Genomic DNA, 26,515 nt, shown 5'->3' with positions numbered 1-26,515 from the left:
TGTGACACGGGACCTCGGTTTTTGCGGTCTCATCCAAAGGACCATCCCATTTAGTCGCCTCGTACAACAAACAAGGGGTACTGAGGACCTATTCTAACCTGAATCCCCACGGGAAATGCGTGTTATGATATATACATCTGTAGTCCTTTACTAGAAATAATAAATTTTCACTATATGAGCATTAAAACCTTAACTAACACTAGAACTCCAAACTCAAGGGCCACGAATTTCAAAGTTTATGCAGTGACTTCTTTTGTGAATTATTACTATGTATTTAGTATGGCTGTTTGATATCAAAGAGTCAAGAACAAGAACTTTTAAAGAAATAATGCATTTTTACTATTTTCAGCAATGACAAACCTGACCATAGCACCAGAACCCAGGAGCCATGAATTTTATACTTTTGATAAAGGCCTCTTAGCTTGTCAAGACTATGCACACAGTAAGCTCCTTACATGTAACAAAGCAAAAGCAAAGAGGATTTTTAAAGGGGGGATGGGGGTTTGGGTACACCTCTCAGACCCCCCCCCCCTTTTCCAGGGATGATAAAAAATCCACATAAAGTTTTGTGGTGCCCTTGTCAACTAGGTGCTTACCAAAAATCTGGTCAGAATTAGTCCAATAGTATCTGAGACAAATCTAAGATGTTTAAAATAAAAACAACAAACCAGAACTAGATCCTTCATGTAACAGTGTACCACAAAGATCAAGTAATAAATACACTTGCCAAACTAACTTTTAATTTCGGATTTGATTTATTTTTTTAAAAGACAAGTTTTCTCAGATCCCAAAATGCAGATATTTGTTGTACACTGCGAAGTTAGCCCCACGATTTTACCCGATTACTCAGTAAATAAATTTCAGTTATGTACATACATATCAGCCTTGAGCTGTTCATGGGCAGATAACTCTGGAGGAGAGTACAGAATCAATGCATCTTCTTCATTTGGATCGTGCAGGGGCTGTCGGGAGCCTTGACGACGGATCCCAAGTGCTCTACCAGCAAGCGGTCCTGTAATCCAAGAAGTAAAGTAACCTTATGCATGTTATACATTTTATCACTGGTCCTGGGTCAGGTACCCTGGATTTCTATTCTTCAAACGTAATTATGTGTATAGCAAGCTAGATCACCTTGCGCATCTAAGATTCAGTTGTTCTTTTCATTGTAAATGAATTACAACATCTCTTGGTCAATAGGTTTCATTCAAATGATAGATACATTTTCCATTTCTTCAATATACACAGTATGTAAAATAAGTCAGGGATAACCATCTTTAAACCTTTTTATCTTCTTGTCCATTGACAAATGGACCCTTAAAATTTTATTGTCTAAAAATAAACCTACTTTGAGAAAAAAAACATTTATAAGAAAATTTATTTTATCTTTGCATAATCAAGAAATTCAATTTTTTAATTCCTTATGCAATACAACATATTGGTTAACACACAAACAGTTGTATAACAAACACTCAGTAGGTGTGAATATAGGTGACAAGATACAATGTATATTGTAAGAGATAGGGTCTCTGTTAACAACATAAAGTTCATTAGAATATATAACATATTGTGATGCCTTTACATATGTACATATTTGAGCATATCACCTTACTAAAGAATTGGCATGTCTAACGTTATTAAAGATTATCCCAACAAATGAATGCTTTATATTTTTGCCTAGTTGAACAAAACCTTGAGGTTATTAATACTATTAAGTATTACTGTACGAGTTTGAATGAATTTGGCTTTTCCCAGTAATATGGTTTTATGTACTTTTTTCTTTAACTCACAGTACGAAGGACATATAAGTATAAAATGAAGTTCATCCTTAATGGATGTTTTACATAATCTACACACTCTTTTACAACTAGGAATCGTAAAATGTCTTCCCCTTTCAACTTCTAACATATGTGAAGACATTCTTATTTTAGAAATACATTTTGTAATATTCAGACATGATTCTACAGAAAGGTAGAAAAAGCAGAAGGGGGATCTGGGAGACCTCCCCCAGTGGGGATCTGGGAGACCTCCCCCAGTGGGGGTATATAGGGACAGCACCCCTAGACCAGGGGGCCAAAAATGGATATTTCAACTTTAAGAAGTTTTTCAGAAATTGAATTCTGTGAACCACTTGTGAGGTTTTAAGCTTTATAAAAATGCCAATAATAGTAAACAGGTATTGGTTCCCTAGCCTAGTCTTAGGCAAAGGTCCTACGCAATCTACCAACACTGGACTAAAAGGTTCTTTAATAGCTGGACCTTGTCGTCTCTTTATACTACTTATAGTATAGAGACAATTTTGTAAGGCCAATGTGTTTACAGTCAGTGTAGATTCTGCTAATTGTGTCATATCATAATGATTCAACCAATCAAAGAGAAGAATTCAATGAGGAAATACTGACCCCTATGTAAAATTCAATGTTAAAACCGGTTATTCCAAAAAATAAGATTCGTAAACGGTGAAATTTATTGAACCTAAAAATTTCTGGAAACGGGATCCTTATACAGAAAACGGATTTTTCCAGTCCATAAAGTAGAATTCCGCTTTAAAGCGAAGAAAAATCATGTCTGAATATTGTAAGGACTAGGTTCATGTTACATCATTACATGCATATATATTCAATTCATGAAAGTCTTTCCAGATCTATACCCCCTCCCTTTTAATTCACTTTTTATTTGTACTTTTCATTATAATCACTCTTTATTGTTTCTTGTTATGAATTTGAACCCCAATAAAAATTCTGCAGGTGTCTCATTGTTTTACACAGAAATACTTATTTCAAATTCTTCATTGAATTTTTATATAATGGAATATCTTCACCATGTACACATCCGAGACTTACTTGATCAAGCATTCCAAATATGGGTACCTGTAAAGTGCGAAACAAAATCTACCGAAACGAAACCCACCGATACAAAACCTACCGAAACGGATTGTATAACCTGTGAAATTTACCACATATAAATAAACTCCACCTCCCCTTTGATGGAGGCTTTCGGATTGACTGATACAAAGTTTTAAAAGTTGGAAAGGGGGGGGGGGGGTAAGCACAATACCATGTGCAATTAGTTTCGGATCCAGAAATTTCAAAACGGAGGGTTACAGTCTCACAGGTCGGAGGTCTGAGGAAACATACTAAATGAGGGGTGGTATCGCCTGCATTGGATCCACCTTTGGGCATAAATACATGTTTCGTATTTTTTGCTTTAAAGGCAAATCTATGTATACATGAGGACATTGTGTATTTGTAGTATATCAAACGGTGGATTCTGAGTGTGTCTTCCCATTTTCTTTGTAATGTTTGCTTCCCTTGTTCTTAAGCCTTTTTATTTTACAAAATGCTGACCTCCTCCTGAATCATTGCATTAAATATTTTCCGTTTTCCGTTCCATTTTCAATTTCCCATTTTATCAACACCCCAAATATATTGAGTTATCTTTAGACTTACTGCATATCAATAATAATTTTGAATAATGCATGTATAAATATCTTCCCGAATTGCATAATTTTTTCCATTATTGAAAGTACTCACACCTCAGCAGTTAGAGATATTATTTTAAAAGAAGTTAAACATCTTCCTGCTTTCAAATTTCTCAGACACCAGCTTCTTCAAACAATGTTTGATGCTAACCGATGGACCGCTTAAAAATGTATCAGTCAACCCGAAAGACCACATAAACAGGGAAGAGAATTTCATTTATATGTGGTAACTTTCACAGGGACCTGAGATACCATTTTTTATTTTCATGATTACACAGTTCGGTTCTACAATCTGTTTCGTTTCGATAGGTTTCATTTCGACAGATTTCATTTTGTTTCGACAGATTTCATTGCGTTTCATTTTTTTACAGGTACCCTTCCAAATATTTATTATTTCCAAAAGTGCACTTCATTTACAAAATGATTAAAGGGATGATCTATCCAGAGGGAATGACCAACTTGTTTGGAACATTTATAAAGAAGTCAAAATAAACAATGGATGAAAAACATCTCCTTTGATTTCTCCACCTTTCTTTAAATCATATGGTCAATCATGTCAGAATAAGAATAGGAATTCTGTAATATCCCAAACAGGTAACCATTTTCACTAAGGGCTGTTCCAGAAATGATCAAATGGGGGGGGGGGGGTCGGGCGGCAAATGATATTTTTTTGTGTGGGTGGTCGTATTTTTTCATATTTTAATTGGTCCGTGGTTGGACTGTTAAAAAAATATTTATTATGGGTAGTGGGTAGTTTCTATTGTTTTATTTTGTGCCACGTGGGTGTTGAGTTTTCAGAATATTTTTATTGTCGCTCTTGTCGTGTTGGTTACAAAACGTTGGAGGGAAAATTGAAAACGTGCTTTCGAAATGCTGCTTTCAAAATCGGAAATCGGAAGTAACATAGAACTATTCGAGTTGTCGCTCTTTGCAGCGCATAACTTTCCATTACGACACTCTTCAAATTAGAGGCGCGTTTAGTAGGGTCCCTTTGGACGTGATGGCGGCGAACTCTGTTCTGTAGATTATTACAGTTTACAGTGCATCGATTTTGGGAATATTTTGAAACCAATAGGTATTCCGTTTTCTAATAAAAATAGGCAAACCTTAGTTGATTTAGACGAGGGTACCGATGCGTTATATTTATCAGTCGGTGTGATGGTGATATAGAGGCCTCCGGGCGCGGGCTCCAAGAAGACGAACGATTCGTGGAAAAACATATCCATACCCATTTCATGATAATTGCATCGTTTGGACTCCCAATCTTTCCAACATTCCCGCCATAGATGCCTTTGATTGTTGATGTGACATCGTTTCTTCAGAACTACTGTGATACAATGTCGCACAGGCATTACCGCGTCATTGACTAGAATGTTTGTCCCGAAAACCTCGCGAGATTTGTACCGTTTTCATTTTTAAAAATATTTTTGTGGTGGGTCTGGTTAGTTTTTTTTTTTATTAGATGGGTCATTGTAAAATGAGTTTATTAATTTGATGGGTCATGGGGTAATTTTTTTTTTTTTTTTTATGGGTGCTTGGTATATACAAAAGGTGCCTCCCGCCACCCCCCCCCCCCCCCCCCCCCCCCCCCCCCCTTGTATTTATTTCTGGAATAGCCCTAATCTGATCACTGATTTTACTTGTCTTAGGTACTGTAGAAGTGGTTACTTACACTGGGGGTTAAATATGTGTTTTTCCATGTCCAACATTACGCTTGGTGGAAAAATACGTGGTAACTGAATATAATATATATTATATCAAATATTTATAACTATACGCGTGGGGGAAATTTGCACGCTTATTAAATGATCGTGTAATTAGTGTAAATTTCCCCAACACATAAATAACCACTTTTACAGTAATCTGCGCTGTAGATCCCTGAATTACTCACCTTTGTAATTTGGTATTGGAATCTTGAATGGCTTGGACAGTATCTTTCTAATGAACTCCTCCTAGAATATTTGACAAGGTATTAAAAGCCATACATATCATAATCAATGCTTTCTTCTTTTAAAAATATGTTTTACAATTACATCAAGAGAGACAAAACAGAAGTTTCACAGTTCAAATATATTCCTTCATAATTGTTGGTGATTTCTACGAAGAAACATGAACTAACATGATCCTTTGCATCTGGGTATTTGACCAAAGGCATGTTGGTGATCGTTGATAATGGTGGTCGTTCATCATTTCCACAATCATCATCATAGCGAGCTCTCTTTACCTGCGATATCACACAAATCAAAGTTTATAGATTAAATGTATTCAAGATAGAAAATGTTAAAATTGATTTTTCTTGATATACATTGTCACTCCCAGCATGTTTATTCCAACAACACTGTGTACCAGCTGATGACCATAGTACAAATGTATATTCTATGATCATCGGCTTACAAGTACACAGTGAACTAGATATCATAAATTTTCAGTGCACTACTCACCAATGGTTTAATTTGTTCTTGTATATTTCTCTGAGATGAAACTGGTATCAAACACCTCTGACTGGGAGCTTGACTTCTTCTCTGAAATCATTAAAGATATATTATAAATCATTATACTGAAATGTGTTTGTGAAACACTGATGCCCCCAGATTACAACATTTTACTGAATAATTATCAAAGTAGGTCAGAGGTCAGTTTCAAGGTCAACAAATTTGGTACCATGGAAAAGATCTTCTAACAAGAAAAGCACATGCTAAATATGAAAGCAGTGCCGTTAATATAGTTTAAAAGATATGGCTTATATTAGAATTTTCTAAAAGTAGGTCAAAGATCAATGTAAATGTCACCAGGTCAAAGATTTTAGTACCAATGGAATGGTCTTGCCACAAGGAATACACATACCAAATATGAAAGGTCTACTTCTTATGGTGTAAAAAATATGATCATCAAGGATAAAGTTTTTTGCCAAAGACAGACAGATGGACAGGCCAAAAACTAGATGCCCCTGAATCTTCAATTCCAGGGGCATAAAAAGCCTCAAATACTTACAGCACTTAAAGTTTTACAGCTAGTCTATTATATAGACTTTAAAAAGAGATACGCATGTTCCATATACTGCTTTAATTTACTGTAGTAATGTGAAACACATATCTCCTTTTAATAAGTCTAATATTGGATGAGCCAATGTAATATTGCTTTGTAATATTCATCCAAAACCGCATCAGACACAAATTCAATACAAAATAAATGAACAAAAAGATTTGCCTCCATATCCACTGCAACGCTTACTTAATCTTTAATTTCTGAAATTGAAATGTTGACATACATTACATAAATACATTAAATAGCATTACAATTGTGGGTGAAGCCCTCTCACGACACGAGGAGCTCTCTCTATGGGTAATATCATATACATGTATGTTTAAAAGGAAAATGTAGAAAACTAATGAAAAATTAAACCATACTTATTAGGCTGTCACAGTTCCTAACAAATTCGGGTCGGTTCTAATTTTTTTTACTTTGGGTTTGGGTATTTCTGTTCTCAACATCCATGGTACTAGAACAGAACTGTCATTTCTACTCGTTTCCATCCATGCTTGAAGTGTTTTGTCATTGACGATGTTGATCCTGTGGCGTATTTTCAATACATCTGACATATCTTACATACTGTTATTGTGCACAGGTTTGTCCACAATGTCATCATTTAACAATTGAATAAAATACAGCTATGGTACCTTTGAGGATTTTGACATTTCATTTAAACGGATTTCTAATAATGATATTATTTTAAAAACCAGACCCGAACCAAAATACGGAAAAATGGAACCGCACCCGACCTGAACAACACAACCCGCAGTTTTTGGTTATTTCGGGTACCTGTTGCAGCCCTAATAGCTATGGAACTTGAATTTTTTTTTACCAATGGCGTCGATTCTAATACTAGCGCGTGGACATGTATTTCTCCGTTTTGAATCTTGTGTACCCAAGTTTATGTCTTTCTGAGATGCTACATAAAATCCGTAAAAGCATGTAAATTTTATTTTCCTAATCATATATAATCACTCCTCGATTAACGCGATTGTACAATGTCTCCTACATGTATGTTTGTGTATTGGCTAAACACCGACGCTGAATGACATCACAATGCACTGTCTACATCAGTTGCATAGTGTTTCCCGCATTCAATGAATAGGCAGATCAAATGTCTATTAAAGTTAGGAGGATGCTTTAATAGAGCGTTATAGGTGCTAACTTGGGGATATTTTTTGTTCCTGTTATGGATATAGATTCTATAGATGCCAATATTTTTTGCTTCGCCCTCAAACACGGTCACATCGTAAGACATCTTATCAGATAAACATGAAGAGAGAATGATCTATTGTCCTACGAACCCGATTCTAACTAATGAACATGTATGATGTAGAGACAGTAGAGTACCTAACTGCGCACCGTCGATATCAGCACCGTCACTATAATATCGTAGAATTCAAATACTAACCATTTCAAATAATAATGCTGCATCTTTAAATCATTGTCCGATATTGTACGGGTGAAAAATTTCATATAAGGCAAAAACCGTTGTAAACAAAGTTATTTATTATAAACCCTTTTCAAAATCAGCGCCAGCGGTTTCTGCCTCATAGTACTTCCGGTTGAAAAGGATTTAGATAAGTTGTTCTAGAATTGTTCTCGTAAATAAATCAAAGTACTGAGAGTACCAAGAAGATCCTGTGATTGTAAATAACCCATTGTTCCTAACGTTTGATTGCAGACCATCATGATGATCCCTAAAAGCGCAGAGCCTATTGCGAAGGATTCTGATTCTTGGGGGGCCACCCGACGACTGTTTACGCGTCCGTTCGTTATTAGGTTTTTATGCCTGTTCATCACCCATTTATGAATCGATGCTTCTCATACTTATCGATTAAAAGAAAATATCACTCCAAAATTCGATAACAGAAGCACACAATTGTAGTCACCGAATTTTCGCTGTCAATTGAGCGAACGAGTCACGTGATTCAAAACAATTAATTAATGATTGATTAATTGATGTTTTCCGCCACAATCAACAATGTTTCAGTTATCTGGTGGCGCCCAGGTTTTATTGGGGGAAGAGAGAACCAAGATACAATGTACCATTATCTCACCAGAGGACGCGCTACGCAACGTAGCGTAACGCCCTCTGGTGTTGTGGAGCGTAGCGTATCGCCCTCTGGTGAGAGATTGACAATGTACCTGGGAAGAGACCACCGACCATCCGAAAGTAAACTGGGGAACTTTCTCACTTACCGTCGCGAGCGGCATTCGAACCTGCGCCAACAAGGTGAGAGTCCGTGTGATTTTGAGCGCGGTGCTCTAACCACTCGGCCACGGAGGCTCGGCTGTTTGTAGTAAAATATTTTCAAGAGACTGTTTATATATGTGATGAAAGAACTCCCAAAATCAGTGTTAATAAGTACAAGAAGCATCATTTTATTGATTACTTATGAATTTAACATTGAATTCGACTTGCAAGTATTTAAAATCGGCCCGAGAATGCCGCTTTCAGAGGAGGCGGCCAAATTTTCAATTTACGTAATGGCACCGGTTCTGACGTTTTCCTGGCACGGTAAATATCAAAATCATTAAAAAAAAACACAGGAAAACGTCAGATATCTCGGACGATTATGTATCTTGATTTCAATATGAAAGGTGAAGATAACGAACAGTGATCAATCTCATAACTCCTACAAGCAATACAAAATAGATAGTTGGGCAAACACGGACCCCTGAACACACCAGAGGTGGGATCGGGTACCCAGGAGGAGTAAGCATCCCCTGTTGACCGGTCATACCCGCCGTGAGCCCTGTTTCCTATATATGATTTCATATGTCGATTCGATATATCCCAATGAACTGGAAATAAAAGATACCACAGGGTCGTCCACTTCTGCTTCATACTTAGATATTTTATTGAAAGTAGATATTAGCGGCACATTAGTTCAACCCAACTTTATGACAAGCAGCATGATTTCAGCTTCTCCATCGTCAACTTCCCATATTTATATAGCAATATTCCATTATCATATGGTGTTTATATCTCTCAATTACTGATTCGATACGCCAGAGCTTGTTCTGCGTATGGTCAGTTTTTAAATCGAAGCAGGATACTGATAAACAAGTAGATGGTGCAGGGGTTCCAACAGTCTCGTTTAAAATCAGCATATTGCAATTTCTATGGTCGTTATAGCGATCTAGTTCGTCAATACAACCTATCATTGGGTCAAATGCTGTCTGGCGTGTTTCTACCGATTGTTAGGCTGTTCTTAGCACACTGATTTTAACTACGGAAAGCTCCGTTTACCTGATCAAGATATCTAGGGCTCACGGCGGGTGTGACCGGTCGACAGAGGATGCTTACTCCTCCTAGGCACCTGGTATATCCAGGGATCCGTGTTTGCCCAACTCTCTAATTTGTATTGCTTATAGGAGTTATGAGATTGATCAGTGTTCGTTATCTTCACCTTTCATGTATATATGGTGAGAAACCGTTTATCTTTGCAAAATACACTGTTGTGCATATAAAAGCATTTGTTGTGTATTAATTAAGTGGTTTGTCTTGATATTTATGTATTGCTCGTTTCGCAAAGATATTTTTGGTTGGACGCTCCAAATTATTTCAGGAAATAGCTTTGAAGTTTAATATGGTCTTAATATGTATGGGTGGCGGAAAGGACAAGAGAGAATAGACACGTATGAATGGTGTCCTGATAGGGCCATTTGCAAAAGCGTTAGTCACATCACGCCAATAAGTGTTAGTGTGACGGCGCGCTGCTTGTCAGCGCGAAGGCGAGTTGTGTTAAGTTATGTTAGAATGCATGACGGCGCAAAGGCGAGTTGTGTACCAAATTTGAACGCAGCGACAATCATTTGTACCCACCGCGTGAATGTGAAAACAGTTTGCGCTTTACCGCGCGTAAGAGTTCATAAAAAGGAAATAACTATTGGGCAACTCGGAAATTGCGTAATACATTTAATCTCTATGACCATTTTGGACCCACCACGGTATTAAAAAACTCTACGCCTGGGATCATGAAATTTTCAATATTTGTAAAGGGATATACCTGCTCCTTTACTTTCAATTCAATATACACCACAGGTAAGCCCTTCACCGGTCTTGGTGACGTCTCCATATGAGTGAAAAATTCTCGCGCGATACAATCTTTCAATTTATGTAATCGTTTCACACTTTTTGTAAGCTTTAGAAACTGGCCTTTTACTGGTAATAAAATACATTATACCGGTAGAAGGCCAATCCCTAAAGCTTACAAAAAGCGTGAAACGATTTCATAAATTGAAAGAGGGATTAGATAGACACGGAACTCACACATTTCAGAGAAATTATTACCATTAAAGAAAGAGAAAGGGGGGGGGGGGGTAGTAATATCCATACTTCAGGTGCCTGTGATAAACACTACATGTATATATATAATGTTTGTCCCCACCATGTGGTAAGAATCTCTACTCCGGAAATCATGAAATTTACAATTTTGGTAGAGGCCTTCCTGCTCTACATGGCTATGCATTTTATTTACAATTTATGTCTCTCTTGTCTCAAAGATGCTTCATACCGAATTTGGGGATGGGTGGAATTGTAGTTATCAAGAAGTTAAAATGTTTAATTGTTATTGCACGATGGGCACTGATCATTTCCAATAGGTCACCTGAGTGACCCCCCCCCCCCCCCCCCAAAAAAAAGAGCACGTGGGGAAAACGAAATGAAACAAACGGATGGCCCACTCCACGATAATACACATGTATTCACAGACATCAATTAAAATGAATTATATTAAGATTTTGTTTAAAATCCTAAACTTTTTTCGTTTCTTCCGATTCTTGTTATAGTATGAGGAGTTACATTTAATTCTCTTACCGTCACTATATGTAGGTTTGTTCATGGAAGTAATTTCACATTTTATCGACCAAAAATAATATATACTTTCTTTACATTCGAAAATTTCGAGGTTAACGAATGAAAAAGAAAAAGGACTTTGAATGCAACATCTTCAAATAAAATATTTACTTATAATATATTTACAAAATAATGCATTAAAAAAGAAGACAGATGACCTAAATGTTCCACCTCTGGTAATATTCTTTCCATGGCCATGATGATGACGTGGTCCAGCCTATGCAGAGTGAACAACAACGGAATTTAAATGGCTAAACAGGCCAGAATATTACCGTTTTCCATCACAATACGTTGCCCTAAAATTGTTCTCCTTTAAAACCCATTCAAACAACATAACACACTAAATGGACTAGCAACGACACACAGCAGTTTACGACTAGCAACGACACGCAGCAGCTTTTAATGTTGTAACAATACAACGTACTATAATTACATAAATGTAAATACAAATTAGTATTAGTATAAAATTTAAACGTGTTGTCTGTTCGAACCTGCAACCTACAGTTCAGCAGTCGGTATTCTAACCTACTGAGCTACTGGGCTAGGTATTTAAATGGAAAAGGAAAAGTCTTATATTGCTGATATCGATTTTTTCATCCATGTTTTTAAAGGAAGTCAGCCATTATGACGATGTAGAGTACGCCCTTAAAACCGGTTCTATTGAACCGCATGACTGAACATACCTATACAGGTATTCGAATTGAAAACTTGAAATATCCGGAATAATCCATTCATTATAATTACCAAGTAGAAACTGATTCCTGTCTAATTCGTTCCTCAAACGAAAGAAATCACATTTCTATTATGACATTCTCGGCATGCAAAATACCTCCTCAGTTTGTTTCAAAAAGCACTGCCCTCATAGTACAGAGAGAGAGAGAGAGAGAGAGAGAGAGAGAGAGAGAGAGAGAGAGAGAGAGAGAGAGAGAGAGAGTAAAACGTGTTACAAGGCCAGTTCAACTTAATTGGTAGATTATCATATGGGGTTACAAAAAATATATGGGGTGGATGGGAGGATTTTATTTTTCAATTTTTATTTCCCGAGAAAAATATAATGACAAAAGATATCACACAAAGTGTTAATCAAGTTAACATTCAAAGAATCCTTAATTGGTAAAAGATATAAAACCAACGATCTGTGACTTTAATCATTCACTCGATCATGTCACTGGGAAGTAAGTTTGTTTGAAATCGTAATTTTGGCGAAAATAATAATAAAAAAAAAATCGGTGTGGGCCCTTCTTTAAGGGGCGGGCGAGGATGATAATATATCATTTATTTTAATTGGCCTAAAGTGAGTAATGTATTTCAACCAATTACAATGGACAAAAGTTGTGAGGACAAAAAAAAAAAAGTCCTCACAATCACGTCCTCATAAATGTGATTAGCATAGTGAGGACAAGCGGTGTGAGGACATGTCCTAACTATAATATTCTCTCCCCCAAACCCTTTTTTCATAATTCGAAAGAGAGTATTAGATAAACTTTTATAGGTATCCTTATAGCTATACCTAAAATAGTACATGTATATGTACTTTTTTGCCTTTAGAATAATATGTGTGCGTATTCTCTTCTACACATTGTCAGGACGTCCTCACCTAGTAGGTTTGGTCGGAGAGGGAGAGAGGGGGGGGGGGGGGGTGGTTCTTTTATGAGTATACATCACAATGAAGCTGTAATTAGAAAGTCCGGCTCATCATCTAACATCCTGGTTTTCTTACCAGTGTAGAAAAATCAACAACACTTGACAAATATAGGATTTTGTTCTTTCTTTACTTTAAAATTCAATAATAATGTACACGCATGTCTAAATAACACGCTGTACAGATTACAAGAATATGAACCACGCCCACTGAAGTCTCTGTGGTACAGGTACAGTTAGCATTAACTATTACACAAAACAAATGCAACAAACACTGTGCACAATAAAACTTCAATATACATGTTCATTACAATGCATGTCTAATATTTAAAAATGTGCTGATACAAGAAAGACGATATATATGTAAGGCTGATTTTATCTTTTTACTCATTATGTACAAAAACAAATGCATGCACGTATTTAATTTTCCAAATCTAATTTTTGAGATTCTGACCCTGAGAAAGATTTAGATACACTGCATGTTTGCAAATAATGATTTTCCTAGACCACAAGCCTTTTATTAGGATGGTCAACGAAATGAACTTTATTTTTATCTGACCTTTTCAGAGAAGCTGTTACAGTAACCCCGTCGGGGTACAGAACTTCAAGTTTCTTTGGTTTGTCCTGTCCAATTCCAAAGTGAGCCACCGGTTCCATTTGGCAGAGGTATCCTGATCCACCATCAATAACACTCGTGTAAACCTTACCGGACCTAGTCGACAATTTAACGAGAGCACCCCGAGCCGGCGCCCCGTATTTAGTGCGAGGAATCACCCTTACCCAGTTATTTTTTCTACCGGCGTCGTTTTTGCTCACTTTGCGATTTACTCTATATATCTGCAATGGCTGTGTTTTACTCTCCCCATGTGACACCAGAAGGTCCAGTAAACCGTCCCCGTCCATATCTGTGATTGCAGCCCCCGTTCCGAACCCCCGAGGCTCTTTAGCTTGGCCGATGCTCATTTTCCGGATGACAGGGTCATTACTGTTATTTGATGGATTTGGTACAACAGTGAATAATTTATTTGGTTCTCTGTCGTTAGGATCGCGGTGGCTACAGATGTTGTTCATAAATATCTCTGTGTCCCCATTATTGTCAAAATCTGCGGTTATAACTGTACGAATTTTTGTTGGCACAGCGTATTGTTTCGTTGCTACATTTCGAAATTTTCTCAAGCCACCTACTGACTTATGTTGCATAAACAGTTTATGTTCACCTTCCCAGTTGCCGTATGCAATGTCCATTAATCCATCTCTGTTAAAGTCGCCCAAACTTATACCTCTAGCATTATTATATTTGTCCTGAATTCCTGCATTTTCAGCAACATCTTCAAATGATCCGTTTCCAAGATTTTTGAATAAGAAATTGTCTCCAGAATTTCCCATCCAAGGGTTCCCTTCGTTCCCAAAAAAGATGTCAGACCGCCCACCATTCCCTAGAATAGGCCCAACGACAAGACCTCTTCCACCCGTGCCTTTATTAATCTTTGCAACATTTGCGACATTTTTCAAAACAATATTGCCCGATCTTGCATCGTTGTTGGGATGATTTTCATCCATTTCGACCAAAGCAAAATTACCGACACCTCCCCTAGAATAAGTAGCAATGACAACAGAGTATTTTCCAGTGCCAAGTCTGTCGATGCAAGCCACTGATCTTCCAGCAAAACTTTTTGCTTCCATCCTTGAATTGATGGGGTCGGAATACAAGTTCACGTACCTACCGTTTCTCCATTTAAACAAGGAATCTCCATAATCGGCACGACCAGCATATGCATTATTTGTGTTCAGAAAATATATTTCTTCGCGTCCATCCCCGTCGATATCACATGCACACACACCAATTGCTTGACCACCAACATCACGTATTGCGCCAAATCTGGGATCTTGTTGAGCAAGATTAACTAGACGTCTGGTCGTAGCATTGTATTTAAGCACAAAGTTCGGACCATTGAATCCTGCAACGATCCATTCCAATGTTCCATCATTGTCTACGTCTGACACGGCTACTCCGTAGTTTAGCTGTGAAGTTGGCAAGTCTTTCAACCAATTTGCTCTTTTAAACATTCCATCTGTTTGCAATTTACCTGACTTAATACAGCCTATAAACAGTGCAAATAAGTAAATTATCAGAATTACTATGAATTTATTCATCTTCGTATTCATTATCATCCCGTCCACACACATGTGACCACTTGCAAAGTGTGTGTGCAATATAAAGCCTGCCGACAGGATACTTTGATTATAAAATATGTTATGTAAACACGTGTGCGGTTGTGTAAGTTTGTTTATCTCGCGGTCATGCAAACGCTTGGAATGACAGATATTATGAAACGTTTTACTGACTAAGTAATGTGTAAACCGGAAATCACTCTAAGCATGCGTGGATTTCAGATGAGAAATTGCTCGAAGAGATAGGGACAGGAGTTGTGTTTACATGTTTAAGCAACGATGTAACAATATAATATGTTGCCATTATACCGTCTTAAAGTATTTCTAGTGCTTTATGAAAGTGGACCATTCGCCATGATTTTTAAAAACCGACTCCCATACGTTGCAACGAATAAATATTCCATAGACAGGTTATCATAAAATCATCAAATATGAATCAGTCTATGGAAAGTGCCCCTCCTGTCGATAATGACATCATCGAAATCATACCGATGGAGGAGTATGATAGCAACAAGGTAATGTAGTTATTGCCTTGGTTGTCTTTGCAAATCAAGTTCGTGAAAAACATGTTTACATTGCATGTTGCCAACACAGCACTGTTGGATGTCGTTGTAAATCAGCTTGATATATACATGTATATCTGGATTAGGCCATCTACATAACACATAGAGCATCACTTGCTCCAGTGAGCGCTGTTACTAACAAATGAAAGTACGGAATGCAAAACATTTACAGTTGCAGTGTTTTCATGAGCTGCTAACAGCAGTGTTGTATCATTTTAGATGTAACATTGTGTTCTTCATATATATTGATAATTGTTTTTATGAGTTGTTCAAGTCTGTAATGTTTTTTACCTATGATATTGTTTAATTTAACATGCTGATTAATAAGTGAACAGAACTTTATAAATGTTTTTTGTCATAAAATAATATATATACAGTCATTTACCAGAAATGAATATTTGCCAGTATTGAATAATTTTTTATTCAAATATTCTTGAAAAACATAGCGAAGGGTTTTAAAATTTCTTACTAGGTAAATACAATAAAAGGATGAATATTCTACCCCTGTGTAGTGTCTTTGTAACATCTGCATGATCATTTTCCACAGTATCCAGATTTGAACAAGTCATAGAAAATGAAAGTGTGTAAACAAATGCGTCTAACTCAAAATTTGCAGTGTGTTGTTGATCCAGATTGAGTATGTTATCAACATTGAGGATAAATGTAACAAGTTAACATATTACAATAATTAACTTTTAATTGAAATTATAACATCCAAACTAACCACATGTTGTTTTCCTAATTTCGAATCATGAATTTTCAAAATTTGAAAAATGTCATTTTACGGGATCCAAAAACCTGAAAAGCTGGCAGAAGTAAAGATGCTACCAAAACAAATTACAAGAAAAGATATTCCATGAAAATTGGGTCTCTGAGATTTTAATAAAACATATCACGAAAAGTTTATCATAAAATGCATAATTTTTCATACTGTGTTTAGTTAAAAAAAAAATCATCTAGATGAACAAGTAAGGTTTATAAATATACTTTATGTAGAATTTTCTAAAAGGCATATTTCAACAATTTTGATTCTGTCGATTTTTATTTATTGGTCAGCAACAGTAGAGGCCACTTGATTTGATACTGAAAAATGAATTCGAAAATAGAAGGGGTTGGTGGTGATGGTGTGCAATTTCTGTGCCTGTACCATTCATATTTTGGTACCACTTATTTGAAAAGCATAGAAATACAAATTAAACAACAACTGAGAACATTTGGAATTTCGACCATGTAGGTTGAGTGCATGACATAACAATAAACTGATTCGCTACCGGTAAAATAACTACAGTGGAGCCTCGGTAATCCGGACGCCATTAATCCGGACGCTTCACCTTCCGGACGATTTTTCTAAGGAACAGAATTTTTATACGTTATTTTGCATCATTAATCCGGAAATTCGCGTTCCGTATCCGGACGGTCACTTTTTACTACAAAACGTTATAATGCATTGAAAATTGTACCGTTAATCCGGACGGTAATTTTGTATAGGGAAGGTCTGTGTCGGACAATTTTAACAAGGCGTAAATTATAAAGAAAACAAGCCAAACTGTCTAATTGAAGCGATTACCTGTACCCTGTCAACACCTCCCTCCAATTAGGTGGCGTGTGATGATAAGTCCGTTAGATAGCACGTGCCGATCGAGACATTGTATTGCCAATTTTCGCACATAAGATCTTTATTGCATGTAGTGTTGAATTTTGTAAATAAATCTGTAGCATATTAATTCATAGTCTTGATTAATACCCTAATAGTATTAATAAATTAAACATCATGCCGTAATGATAATTTTTTAACTGCTACACATATCAGTTGTACCGATTTGTAAATTGATATCGCCTTATTCAAATCTAAAGAGTGTAGATTATACTTCTAGATTCTGGATCTTATACTGTTAATTGGCGTGAAATATACATGTATGTTCATGCACATATAGTATAAGTTTTTAACGTTTAGAATGTCACGCATGTAGAATGTACCTGTGTACAATTGATTCTTGTTACGATGTTGTAGAGCTTTATTGCTTTCGAATTTTTAAGCTCTGGGTAAAAGTGAGAAAATAACCATTTTAAGGAAAATGACAATTAAATTCTGTATGTACCTGTAATGTTAGTTTCAACCGAGTTTTGTTCCGTTATTATCGCATCATGAAAACAACAGGTGCGCGTGACTAGATCAAAACAGTAGTAGGTCTTGATATTACGAGCTTAAATGATTTTGTTCTCCCGATATTGTCTTGGATAATTATAGAATAAGAAATATAAACTCTGGCAGATTGAATTTCGGTTAAAGAATGTTGTCAACTGACATGATAATCACGAAATTCTTATATCAACTTTGGACGATGAAGATTGTTTTAACAGACCGCCGAACCCGTGAATCGTGACAGATGGAAATTACCGGCCTCTTTAAAAAGTAAAAGTGTGATGAAATGTTTAAAGTATAAATGATTATGTTAGTTACTAATGATTTATTTACTTATAGTTACATAAAGTGCTTCATTATTTGTTTTAGTGCATACGGTACACAGTTTTGTATATTTATTTGTAGATATCATATGTATGTACAATGTAAGCACAGGCAAATACACTGAACATGTACATTAAATCTTAGTGCTTTGAAATACATGTAAGTGTTAACATTATCATAATTTATTTACTAATGCAAATGGTTAAATCCAATGATAGAATGAGTTTAATTCACTATGCATCAATAAAGTAGGCATATATTGGTTACTTATGCAAAGCTAGAAAATATGCGATTCAATTATCTGGACGCTTCATTTATCCGGACGATTTTGCTGGGAACCAAAGTATCCAACTGGTTATAGAAGATTGTCAAAAAGTGCATTTCTGTGAATTTAATGTATTTGTACCAGGGTGTAGTTATGTTCCAGTAGGGTAATTGTCCGATTATTAATTTTTCAACATTATGTTTTCAAAATATGATTTACAGGCTAAGCTTCAGTGCTCAGTGTCCTGGATTCTTGACAAGGCTTATAGAGATCAAGTACCAAGAGAACTCAGAGACCCCTTCTATGAGACTCAGGATGTAAGTATTGCTGAAGGCTTTAATCATGTTAATGATTAGTAAATAGAAATGTAGGTGTCATTTCATGGCAGTGTCACGGGTGTAGATAAAACATCCAGGCCTTTGTTACTTAAGGTAACGCCATACTCGCAGTTTTATCTGATCCAAGTTTAAAATGTGTATTTATTTCCATTCATTAGAGTTAAAACTAACAAATTATCAAATAAAATACATAGGTCATCACACTTTTTAAGAGCCATTCTCTGTAAGCATCAAAACATGTGGAAAACGACCGACACGGATTTTGACGAAATTTTACACAAAGTATACATACTTCAGTCCTTTAATCATGACACCTTTAAAAATGGGCTTTGTCTCGTGTTTCCATGGCAACAAGACATCCAATTTTGTGCAAAGACGTGCCCCTCAGTAAATATTGAATTTTTCTTTATAAAAATGTGTATATTCATTTTTCATTTAATTTCCATTGCTATTTAATTAAGATATGTTGTGTGTAAATTTTAAAAAATAAATTAATTTGCTGCAACACCTTAACATGAAATATATGCCCTCAAATACCCCAAAATCCCACTGAAAATGAGAGAAAATTGTTTCAATTTTGTGCAGAAACACAACCACTGGAGGATTGTTCTTACATTGATAAATGTGTATCGTATCCACTAGAATAACATATCAAAAAATTAGAGATGTCATATTTCATTTAAGAAAATAAATTGATTTTAAAATTTGCACTATTGCGAAAATAGGCGAGTTTTTCCGAAATCTAGATCACCTCGACTCTTGACTGCAATGCGTATTCCAAGTATTTTCATGATCAAGACAAGTTACGTCCCTTTTCTGAAGTGAAAGTAGAAATTTGTGAGCGGTGATTTGGATATTTTGAGCTGGTTTAAGTCTTTAAATCAACTAGAATTTTACATTTGATACTTAAGTGTTTGTCGGAGGCCGTTATGCTCTCGATGGGTAGCTTTCAATGATGATGTATCAGTGGATTTACGCTGCGATCGTGATTACAACAGGGAGAACTTGTATGCAAAAACTTCTGAGAAGATTGGCCGAAAAAGAAACGCACAGGTGGCATTGAATGTGTCCAATGCTGTTGTCATAACAATTCAGATCCGTAAGTACTTTACTATCATTCATTTTGCCTCAGTTTGTAAAATAACTAGACAGTAAACAAATATATTATATATATAGATTTATCCAATTCCATATGCAATTCACCGTTGAATATAAACTTCAAGCAAAATCTTGTATATGGAAATGCCTGTGCCGATAGGTGTTTGTGAATAAGATTTATCACATTAACTTTAACGTTTGTAAATATTCATAAATCTGTCAATTTAATTTCATTTTGAAGTTTGCAATTGCTCATTTGATGTTATTAAAACTTATCAATCAGCAAGAAATATTTATTATTGTTAATATACATTTGTAGCTCTGACAGTCAGGGGTGCAGATTCAAGATTGGATGTTCTAAATGAAATTAAGACAGAAATATTTTCTGTGAGGAATGTATAAGACTTGGTATCATCATTATGACAACACAGTTGTGGGTCATTAAAATTTAAGTGGATCCAACATGGCTGGAACTTGTTTAAAGATTGTTCAACTGGAATGTGTCCACTGAGAAAATCACAGAGGCTGAAACTGTTGGAGAATATCTAACAATCTGTTTTTGAATTTCTCATCCCCTTTCATGGAAGGAACTGTACTCAACTGAACAATGCAACTGTACATGTCCATAGTTTACAGAAAAATACTGATATACATTGTATATGCAAAAACAAATATAGTGTGTTAGTCATTGTTTACAAACTCATTTTTAGATAAAGCTTGAACATATGATTGAAGATTGTTTAATTTATTTTTTGGACTGACTGAGAGCTTCACAGACTGCAATTTAAAATGTACAATTTTAATCTAATAGAAAGCAATCAGGATAAGTCTGACAGAAACAGGACAACTTTAAATTCATATTCTTAATATAACCAAGATGGACACAAAATTTGCTTTTAAAAACAAAATAATACCCCACCCCCCACCCCGAATTGGAAGTTGGGCAGTATTTTTTGTAATGCATGCATCTTATAAGTCATTCATCTACATGTATGACACATAAACCCATATTATAATTTTGATACAAAACCAAAACCTTTTTTTAACAGTAACAATCCCCCACCCTTGTAAATTGTGTTGTTATAAACAATGGATGTTTTGGGAATTTTAATGGGCATTGATTTTGCATTGAAATCTTTTTTAATGCCATCATCACAGAATCTGGTATTCATGGAAATGAATGAAATTATTTGCAACAAAGTAATTAGAAAAGTGCACTTATGTACTTATGGAGAAAGTACTGACACAAGCCAAAAGGCCATCCATATTCAGTTGTTTTTTCCCCACTAAAGTTGGATTAATCGAGAAATAAAGAAATGAAATGAAAGGGTGGTGTACTGGTGTAAAAAGATTATGACCTAAGTAAAATCATCTTTCTGGTACCTTGCAGCTTTAGTTGACACACAAAACAATTTAGAAATCGTTAGTACATATGTATGTGGGTAGCTGATAAAAATCAGTGTCAAGAAAATGTTGGGGAAAAGAATGCATACCCAATCATTAATATACTACAGTTACCTGTAGCTGCTACAGTTCCTATTTAATGTTTCCATGGAGACAAAACAGTCAGATTACCAACATTTTCATAACAGGACTTTTGGACTAGCTATCTCTGGTCAAAACTGACTCAAATGAGTATAAGTAGGTAAACTACTTGTAGTTTAAAATGTAAATGAAAAGAAATCTAAATCGCCAACATAATGTTTCCATGGAAGTAGGTTTCTATAGCAACTAAACTACAAATTGAATTCCTTCTTAATTAGTATATTTTAACCAGCCTATGAATACAAAGATGAAGTTATGATATTTTAGAATAAATCTACTGAAGTACATGTACATTAAATTGTTTTCAATGATTATGGTTGATGTTTCCATAGCTACACATTTTTCTTCATATTTTCCCCTTTTTAATAATTAAATTCAAATGATTAAACAGAGTAATATAATGCTTTTACAGGAAATATCTAGAGATAAATATGTAATTTTATCTTGTGAAAAGTAAAAATTCTATTCAATACAAAGTAATTCAAACACATTAAAAAAAAATTTCATTTTCATTTTAAATGTAATGATCTTCTACCAATGCCTTTTGACTTGAAGATTTTTTTAAATGTTTGCTGCACCAACTAATCCAACTTATGACTAATCCATGGAAATTATGAAATTTGTACTTTATAACAATTATTAAGATTATGACAGAACACTTTCACTTAATAATAGGCACACACGTTTCTGCTTCCTGACACAAATCAGTTTTATAGTCAGCACTTTTCTTCAAAACTTAAGGAACCATATACATGTATCTTATAATGGTTGCTATGGTAACAAAAGAATTAATCATTTATATGGCTAATTTAAGTAGACTTTTACATCAATTTATATGTTCAAATATAATATGACAATGAGTTTACACTATCACATGGTAATAAGCAGACCTGTAATGCTTTCTGATACAAATTAGCATACTAGATTACTTATTAAAACCTTGTATTAAAATACTGAAATATGGTTGCTATGGCAACTGAAATATTTCATAACATGAGAATTTATATTTATCATTGTTTATGTCAAATTTAATAGATTAAGGATATTATATTGATAAATTATTAAAATTTTACTCATATATTCATATTATGAGATTTTTCATATTACCATAGCAACCAATTTTTCAAGCTATATAATTTTATTTAGCAAAATAAGACATTGGTCGTTTTCTAATATTTTACACATAATGGGATGAATTAAATCATATATAACTTTCATTGATGTGTGTTGTTGTGTTTTCTTGTAAATGTTATCATAAAATGGGTTTAAAATGATTTTTTTCAAAATTAGTCAAAATGCTAAAATATTGATTTTTCAACCTCAGGAACAATAGGTAATCCAATATTGATTTATTGATGTTTTATTAAGAATTCATTATGCTGAACCTAATCTTTAAGCAAGAAATAGAGAAATTTGTACATCAGTAAAATTAATTTGTTTATGTTTAATCAAAAACAGGCCAAAATCGAGCATTTTTAAGCATCTTGGGAGCTGTTTTCACAGTGTCCTTGTTACCATGGCAACGGTACCTTAATTTTGAATTTTGGTACCAAATTCTATGAGAGGGTATCAAATAATCACTATATGCCAAATTTCAGCAAAATCGGTGAGGGTACCTTTCCACCCCTATAATAAAAATTTTGATGCTTACAGAGAATGTCTCTTAAGATGTGAGACGTACATAAACAGAATCATATATCACCGTCAGAAAATTGCAATTTTCCTTAAACAGCGTTATTAAAATTCCATATGCACTGGTTATGACGATATAGTAGCATTCATAACAATTTCATGAAACAGTATCTTCACAAAAATATACAAAATGTCTATAAAAAATAAAGGAAATCATCGCATAATAGACTTGATAAAGAAATCAATATAAATAGAGTTATTGCCCTTGGATTTAATATTTTGAAAGGTATCATTGATTATTCATCTATAACTTAGACTTTTGAAATAGCTTATTTTTAACAAGATTTTTTACAATCACTATAGGAAAAGACTCCAACAAAATTTATGTTCCTATCATACATAAATCTAAATAAATCATTGATTTTGCAAACTCTGATGACATCACAGGAGGGTGGAATTACTTTAAGTATATACCTTTATGCATACATGCGAAAACAAATAAAATTTCTTTTTTGACTGTTCATTTTATGGTTTCGTTGCAAAGTTAGAATAGTATATCTGTCATGCAGCCAAAAGAAATATCCTTTAAAAAATCATTTTACTTTGCATTTATAGGGTGTGTTGCACATTAAGCCACAGTTGTTAAACCTGATGGTTTCCAGTGAAATTTACTGTCAAGCCTGCAACAATATGTTTGGTGACTCATCTTTGCAATGGCAAGGGACGTCGGGTAAGTACATCTAGTCACACATCTATGGAAATTTCCTTAAAAAAATGTTTGAGTGTTGATAAATATATATATATATATCAATCTGAAATTATTGTTTAACAGGTCATTCAAGTATAATACAAGTGCTGTCCAGAAAAGGAATTTATGTAGTTGATGAAAGTGATAAAGCTGTCACAGAGTCTGTGCTAATTAAATCAGCTCCCTTTGATGTGGTATGTATTAATTACTGTGCATATTATAGTTGAGCATCTGCAATTAGTGTTCTTTATTTTCATAAACCAATAACTACATGGTATAGAGATAATTTTACAATAATTTATGTACATAAATGATACCCTAGTGCAATCATCTGTGCATCAAAGAACCCCAATGGAAATAAGCTTTCGAGCTTTCATGGGTTTTCCTTGGTATTTATGTATGTATGTTTGTATGTATATACATACCAAATAAACATTTATTTATTTATTTACAGACAACTATTATTAAAACACATACTATAAAAAAGAAATAAAGAGTACTTTCACACAAGTTTTTTGGCCTGGAATCAGAATGATAGTCTGTAATTAAAGAATTTACGGACATATATATATAATCATAAGATGAATTAAAAACATGTCTCTAAAATTTTGATAATACAGGGTAAAATGAATACAAACCAATAGTTGCGTGCTAAATATTTATTCCCTGGTTATAGAATACATGCTCTTTTCCATTTACTTTCAATTGCATTTTGTTAAAGCACGGAACAAATGTAAAAAATCACATGCTTACAAAATGTAAGCCTATTTTGGTAGATATCTTACTTTTCCAGTCCCAAAAGGACATGTGTACCATGAATATTCTGTAGAATGAAAACAAGGAAGGCATATCATATACTGTAATACATGTAACTCATGAATCAATTTTGTAGTGTAGGTTTTGCATATTCATAAACCTTGCTTTGATTTTTAGCTCACCTGAGCCAAAGGCTCAAGTGAGCTTTTCTGATCAAAATATGTCCATTGTTTGTAGTCATCGTAAACTTTTCACATTTTCATCTTCTTCTCCAGAACTATTGGGCCAATTTTAACCAAACTTGGCACAAAAAATCCTTGGGTGAAGGGGATTCAAGTTTGTTCAAATGTTTTCTTCAAAGGGGAAATAATCACAAAAATGTAAAAATATGGTGGGGTCATTTAAATATCTTCTTCTCAAGAACCATTGGGCTAGAAAAGCTGAAATTTACACGAAATTCAACTTTGTAAAATTCATGACCCTGGGGTAAGGAAGGGGCCACGTTAGGGGATCGAAGTCTTACATGCAAATGTATAGAGAAGCAAATTTGGCACAAAGTTTCCTTAGATGAAATTTGTTGATATGAAAGGCCACAAGGGCATATGATAATTGATGAATTTGTAGTCAAGTTTAATAATTAAGTTTCATAATTAATGAATTTTTAGTAATGACCTTTGAAAAAAATTCTGAACCAAGATACTTGTATAATGATAGTTTTGCTCAAGCTTATTTATTGCTAGGAACTGCTGCTCAGGTGAGCGATGTGAGCGATGTGACCCATGGGACTCTTGTATTACATTAGTTTTACTACTGAACTAAATGGTTTTCACTTAAGATTATATAGTTTTGCAAAGTAAATTACAGTTTTTGAATCTTAAGATCAACATGTTAGAATATTCCTTCGATGCATTTCCTTTTCTCTGTGTTAAGGGTTCACACATAGCCCTGATAGATGCTCTGATGTTGGCCTATGTCAGACAAACAGTCACCATTGAGAGGGTAGTGCAGACGGTAAGGAGGTTTGCCACATTTAATGCTTCCAGTGAACTGCCATCCAGCGTGGAAGATGCCCTCTTGTTCTGGATCAACAAAGTATGTGTAGCCGTACAACTTAGTGTTAACAAGGAAGACAACCAGGTTTTAGAAGGGGAGACAAGTCAGAAGGTATTTATGCTTCTGCTATCATTGGTCATACAATTCTTGATTATGTAATTCTTCATTTGTAATTGGGGCATGTTTTTAGAGAGACTGAATGCTAGTTTCCTTATGTCAGTCACTGCTACGTACAAAAGATTTAATTAACTTGGCTATATGAAGATGAGGATGGCAATTTTAAGTCTTGATTTATTTCTAAGACTGAAGCAGTAATGTCATGCCGAAAAGTAAATCTCAAGATAAATAAATTAATCAGCAAAAAAGTGGATTGGGGTAGTTTTATATCGTTTATAACCATTGCTTTATGACTAGCCAGTGAAGGGCTGCAAAATTTCAGCGTATGCTCGCGCTTACGGCTAGAATAGGTCCTCAGTACCCCTTGCTTGTCGTAGAAGGCGACTAAATGGGGCGGTCCTTCGGATGAGACCACAAAAACCGAGGTCCCGTGTCACAGAAGGTGTAGCACGATAAAGATCCCTCCCTGCTCAAAGGCTGTAAGGGTCGAGCATAGGCCAAAATTTTGCAGCCCTTCACCGGCAATGGTGATGTCTCCATATGAGTGAAATATTCTCGAGAGGGACGTTAAACAATATTCAATCAATCAATCTATCACTGCAGGTGAGAATTGTAAGTAAATCTGGAATGAGCATGAGGGAATCTATAAATATCCCGCTTATAGAAGACATTTCCCAGGACATAGGAGACGGCTGTTCCTTGGCTGTTCTGATCAGCTACTACTGCCCGTCTACTCTCAGTCGACAAG

The 26,515-nt window shown here is 35.1% G+C and overlaps 3 protein-coding genes across 6 annotated transcripts in view; 1 reads left to right on the top strand and 2 right to left on the bottom strand.

The window, feature by feature from the left end:
• The window catches only part of LOC125646360 (DNA repair and recombination protein RAD54-like), a 37,287-nt gene extending 29,206 nt beyond the window's left edge, over positions 1 to 8,081 (bottom strand). Inside the window, exons 1-5 of the mRNA XM_056140318.1 lie at positions 7,920 to 8,081; positions 5,920 to 6,000; positions 5,598 to 5,702; positions 5,370 to 5,430; positions 877 to 1,012 (exon numbers count right to left, since the gene is read on the bottom strand). Of these exons, the coding sequence (XP_055996293.1) occupies positions 877 to 1,012; positions 5,370 to 5,430; positions 5,598 to 5,702; positions 5,920 to 6,000; positions 7,920 to 7,922 (386 nt within the window). The 5' untranslated portion in view covers positions 7,923 to 8,081. The remainder of the gene's footprint in view (positions 1 to 876; positions 1,013 to 5,369; positions 5,431 to 5,597; positions 5,703 to 5,919; positions 6,001 to 7,919) is intronic.
• Positions 8,082 to 13,141: 5,060 nt separating this feature from the next.
• LOC125648240 (cartilage acidic protein 1-like) lies at positions 13,142 to 15,080 on the bottom strand. The gene has a single exon (XM_048875211.2). The coding sequence runs from the start codon at positions 15,078 to 15,080 to the stop codon at positions 13,515 to 13,517; it is 1,566 nt and encodes a 521-aa protein (XP_048731168.2). The 3' UTR covers positions 13,142 to 13,514.
• Positions 15,081 to 15,376: 296 nt separating this feature from the next.
• Positions 15,377 to 26,515, top strand: part of LOC125683436 (calmodulin-regulated spectrin-associated protein 1-B-like) — a 42,222-nt gene continuing 31,083 nt past the window's right edge. For 3 of the 4 annotated variants that reach the window (XM_056140317.1, XM_048924575.2, XM_056140316.1), the window contains exons 1-6: positions 15,403 to 15,700; positions 18,702 to 18,797; positions 23,709 to 23,823; positions 23,926 to 24,035; positions 25,528 to 25,761; positions 26,371 to 26,515. In XM_056140317.1, the coding sequence (XP_055996292.1) occupies positions 15,617 to 15,700; positions 18,702 to 18,797; positions 23,709 to 23,823; positions 23,926 to 24,035; positions 25,528 to 25,761; positions 26,371 to 26,515 (784 nt within the window). In that variant the 5' untranslated portion in view covers positions 15,403 to 15,616. Of the gene's footprint in view, positions 15,701 to 18,701; positions 18,798 to 23,708; positions 23,824 to 23,925; positions 24,036 to 25,527; positions 25,762 to 26,370 lie in introns of all 4 variants that reach the window. The other variant, XM_056140315.1, reaches the window with a different exon arrangement.

This window comes from Ostrea edulis, chromosome 6 (assembly GCF_947568905.1).
Source record: "Ostrea edulis chromosome 6, xbOstEdul1.1, whole genome shotgun sequence".
In the NCBI taxonomy this organism is placed as follows: domain Eukaryota; kingdom Metazoa; phylum Mollusca; class Bivalvia; order Ostreida; family Ostreidae; genus Ostrea; species Ostrea edulis.
The sequence above is the reverse complement of the archived record's forward strand: the minus strand, read 5'-3'. Positions and strand labels throughout refer to the sequence as shown.

Coding starts and splice junctions, on each gene's coding strand:
- LOC125648240 (XM_048875211.2), bottom strand. CDS start 15,080: ATGTTTAAAAGAGCAAATTGGTTGAAAGACTTGCCAACTTCACAGCTA.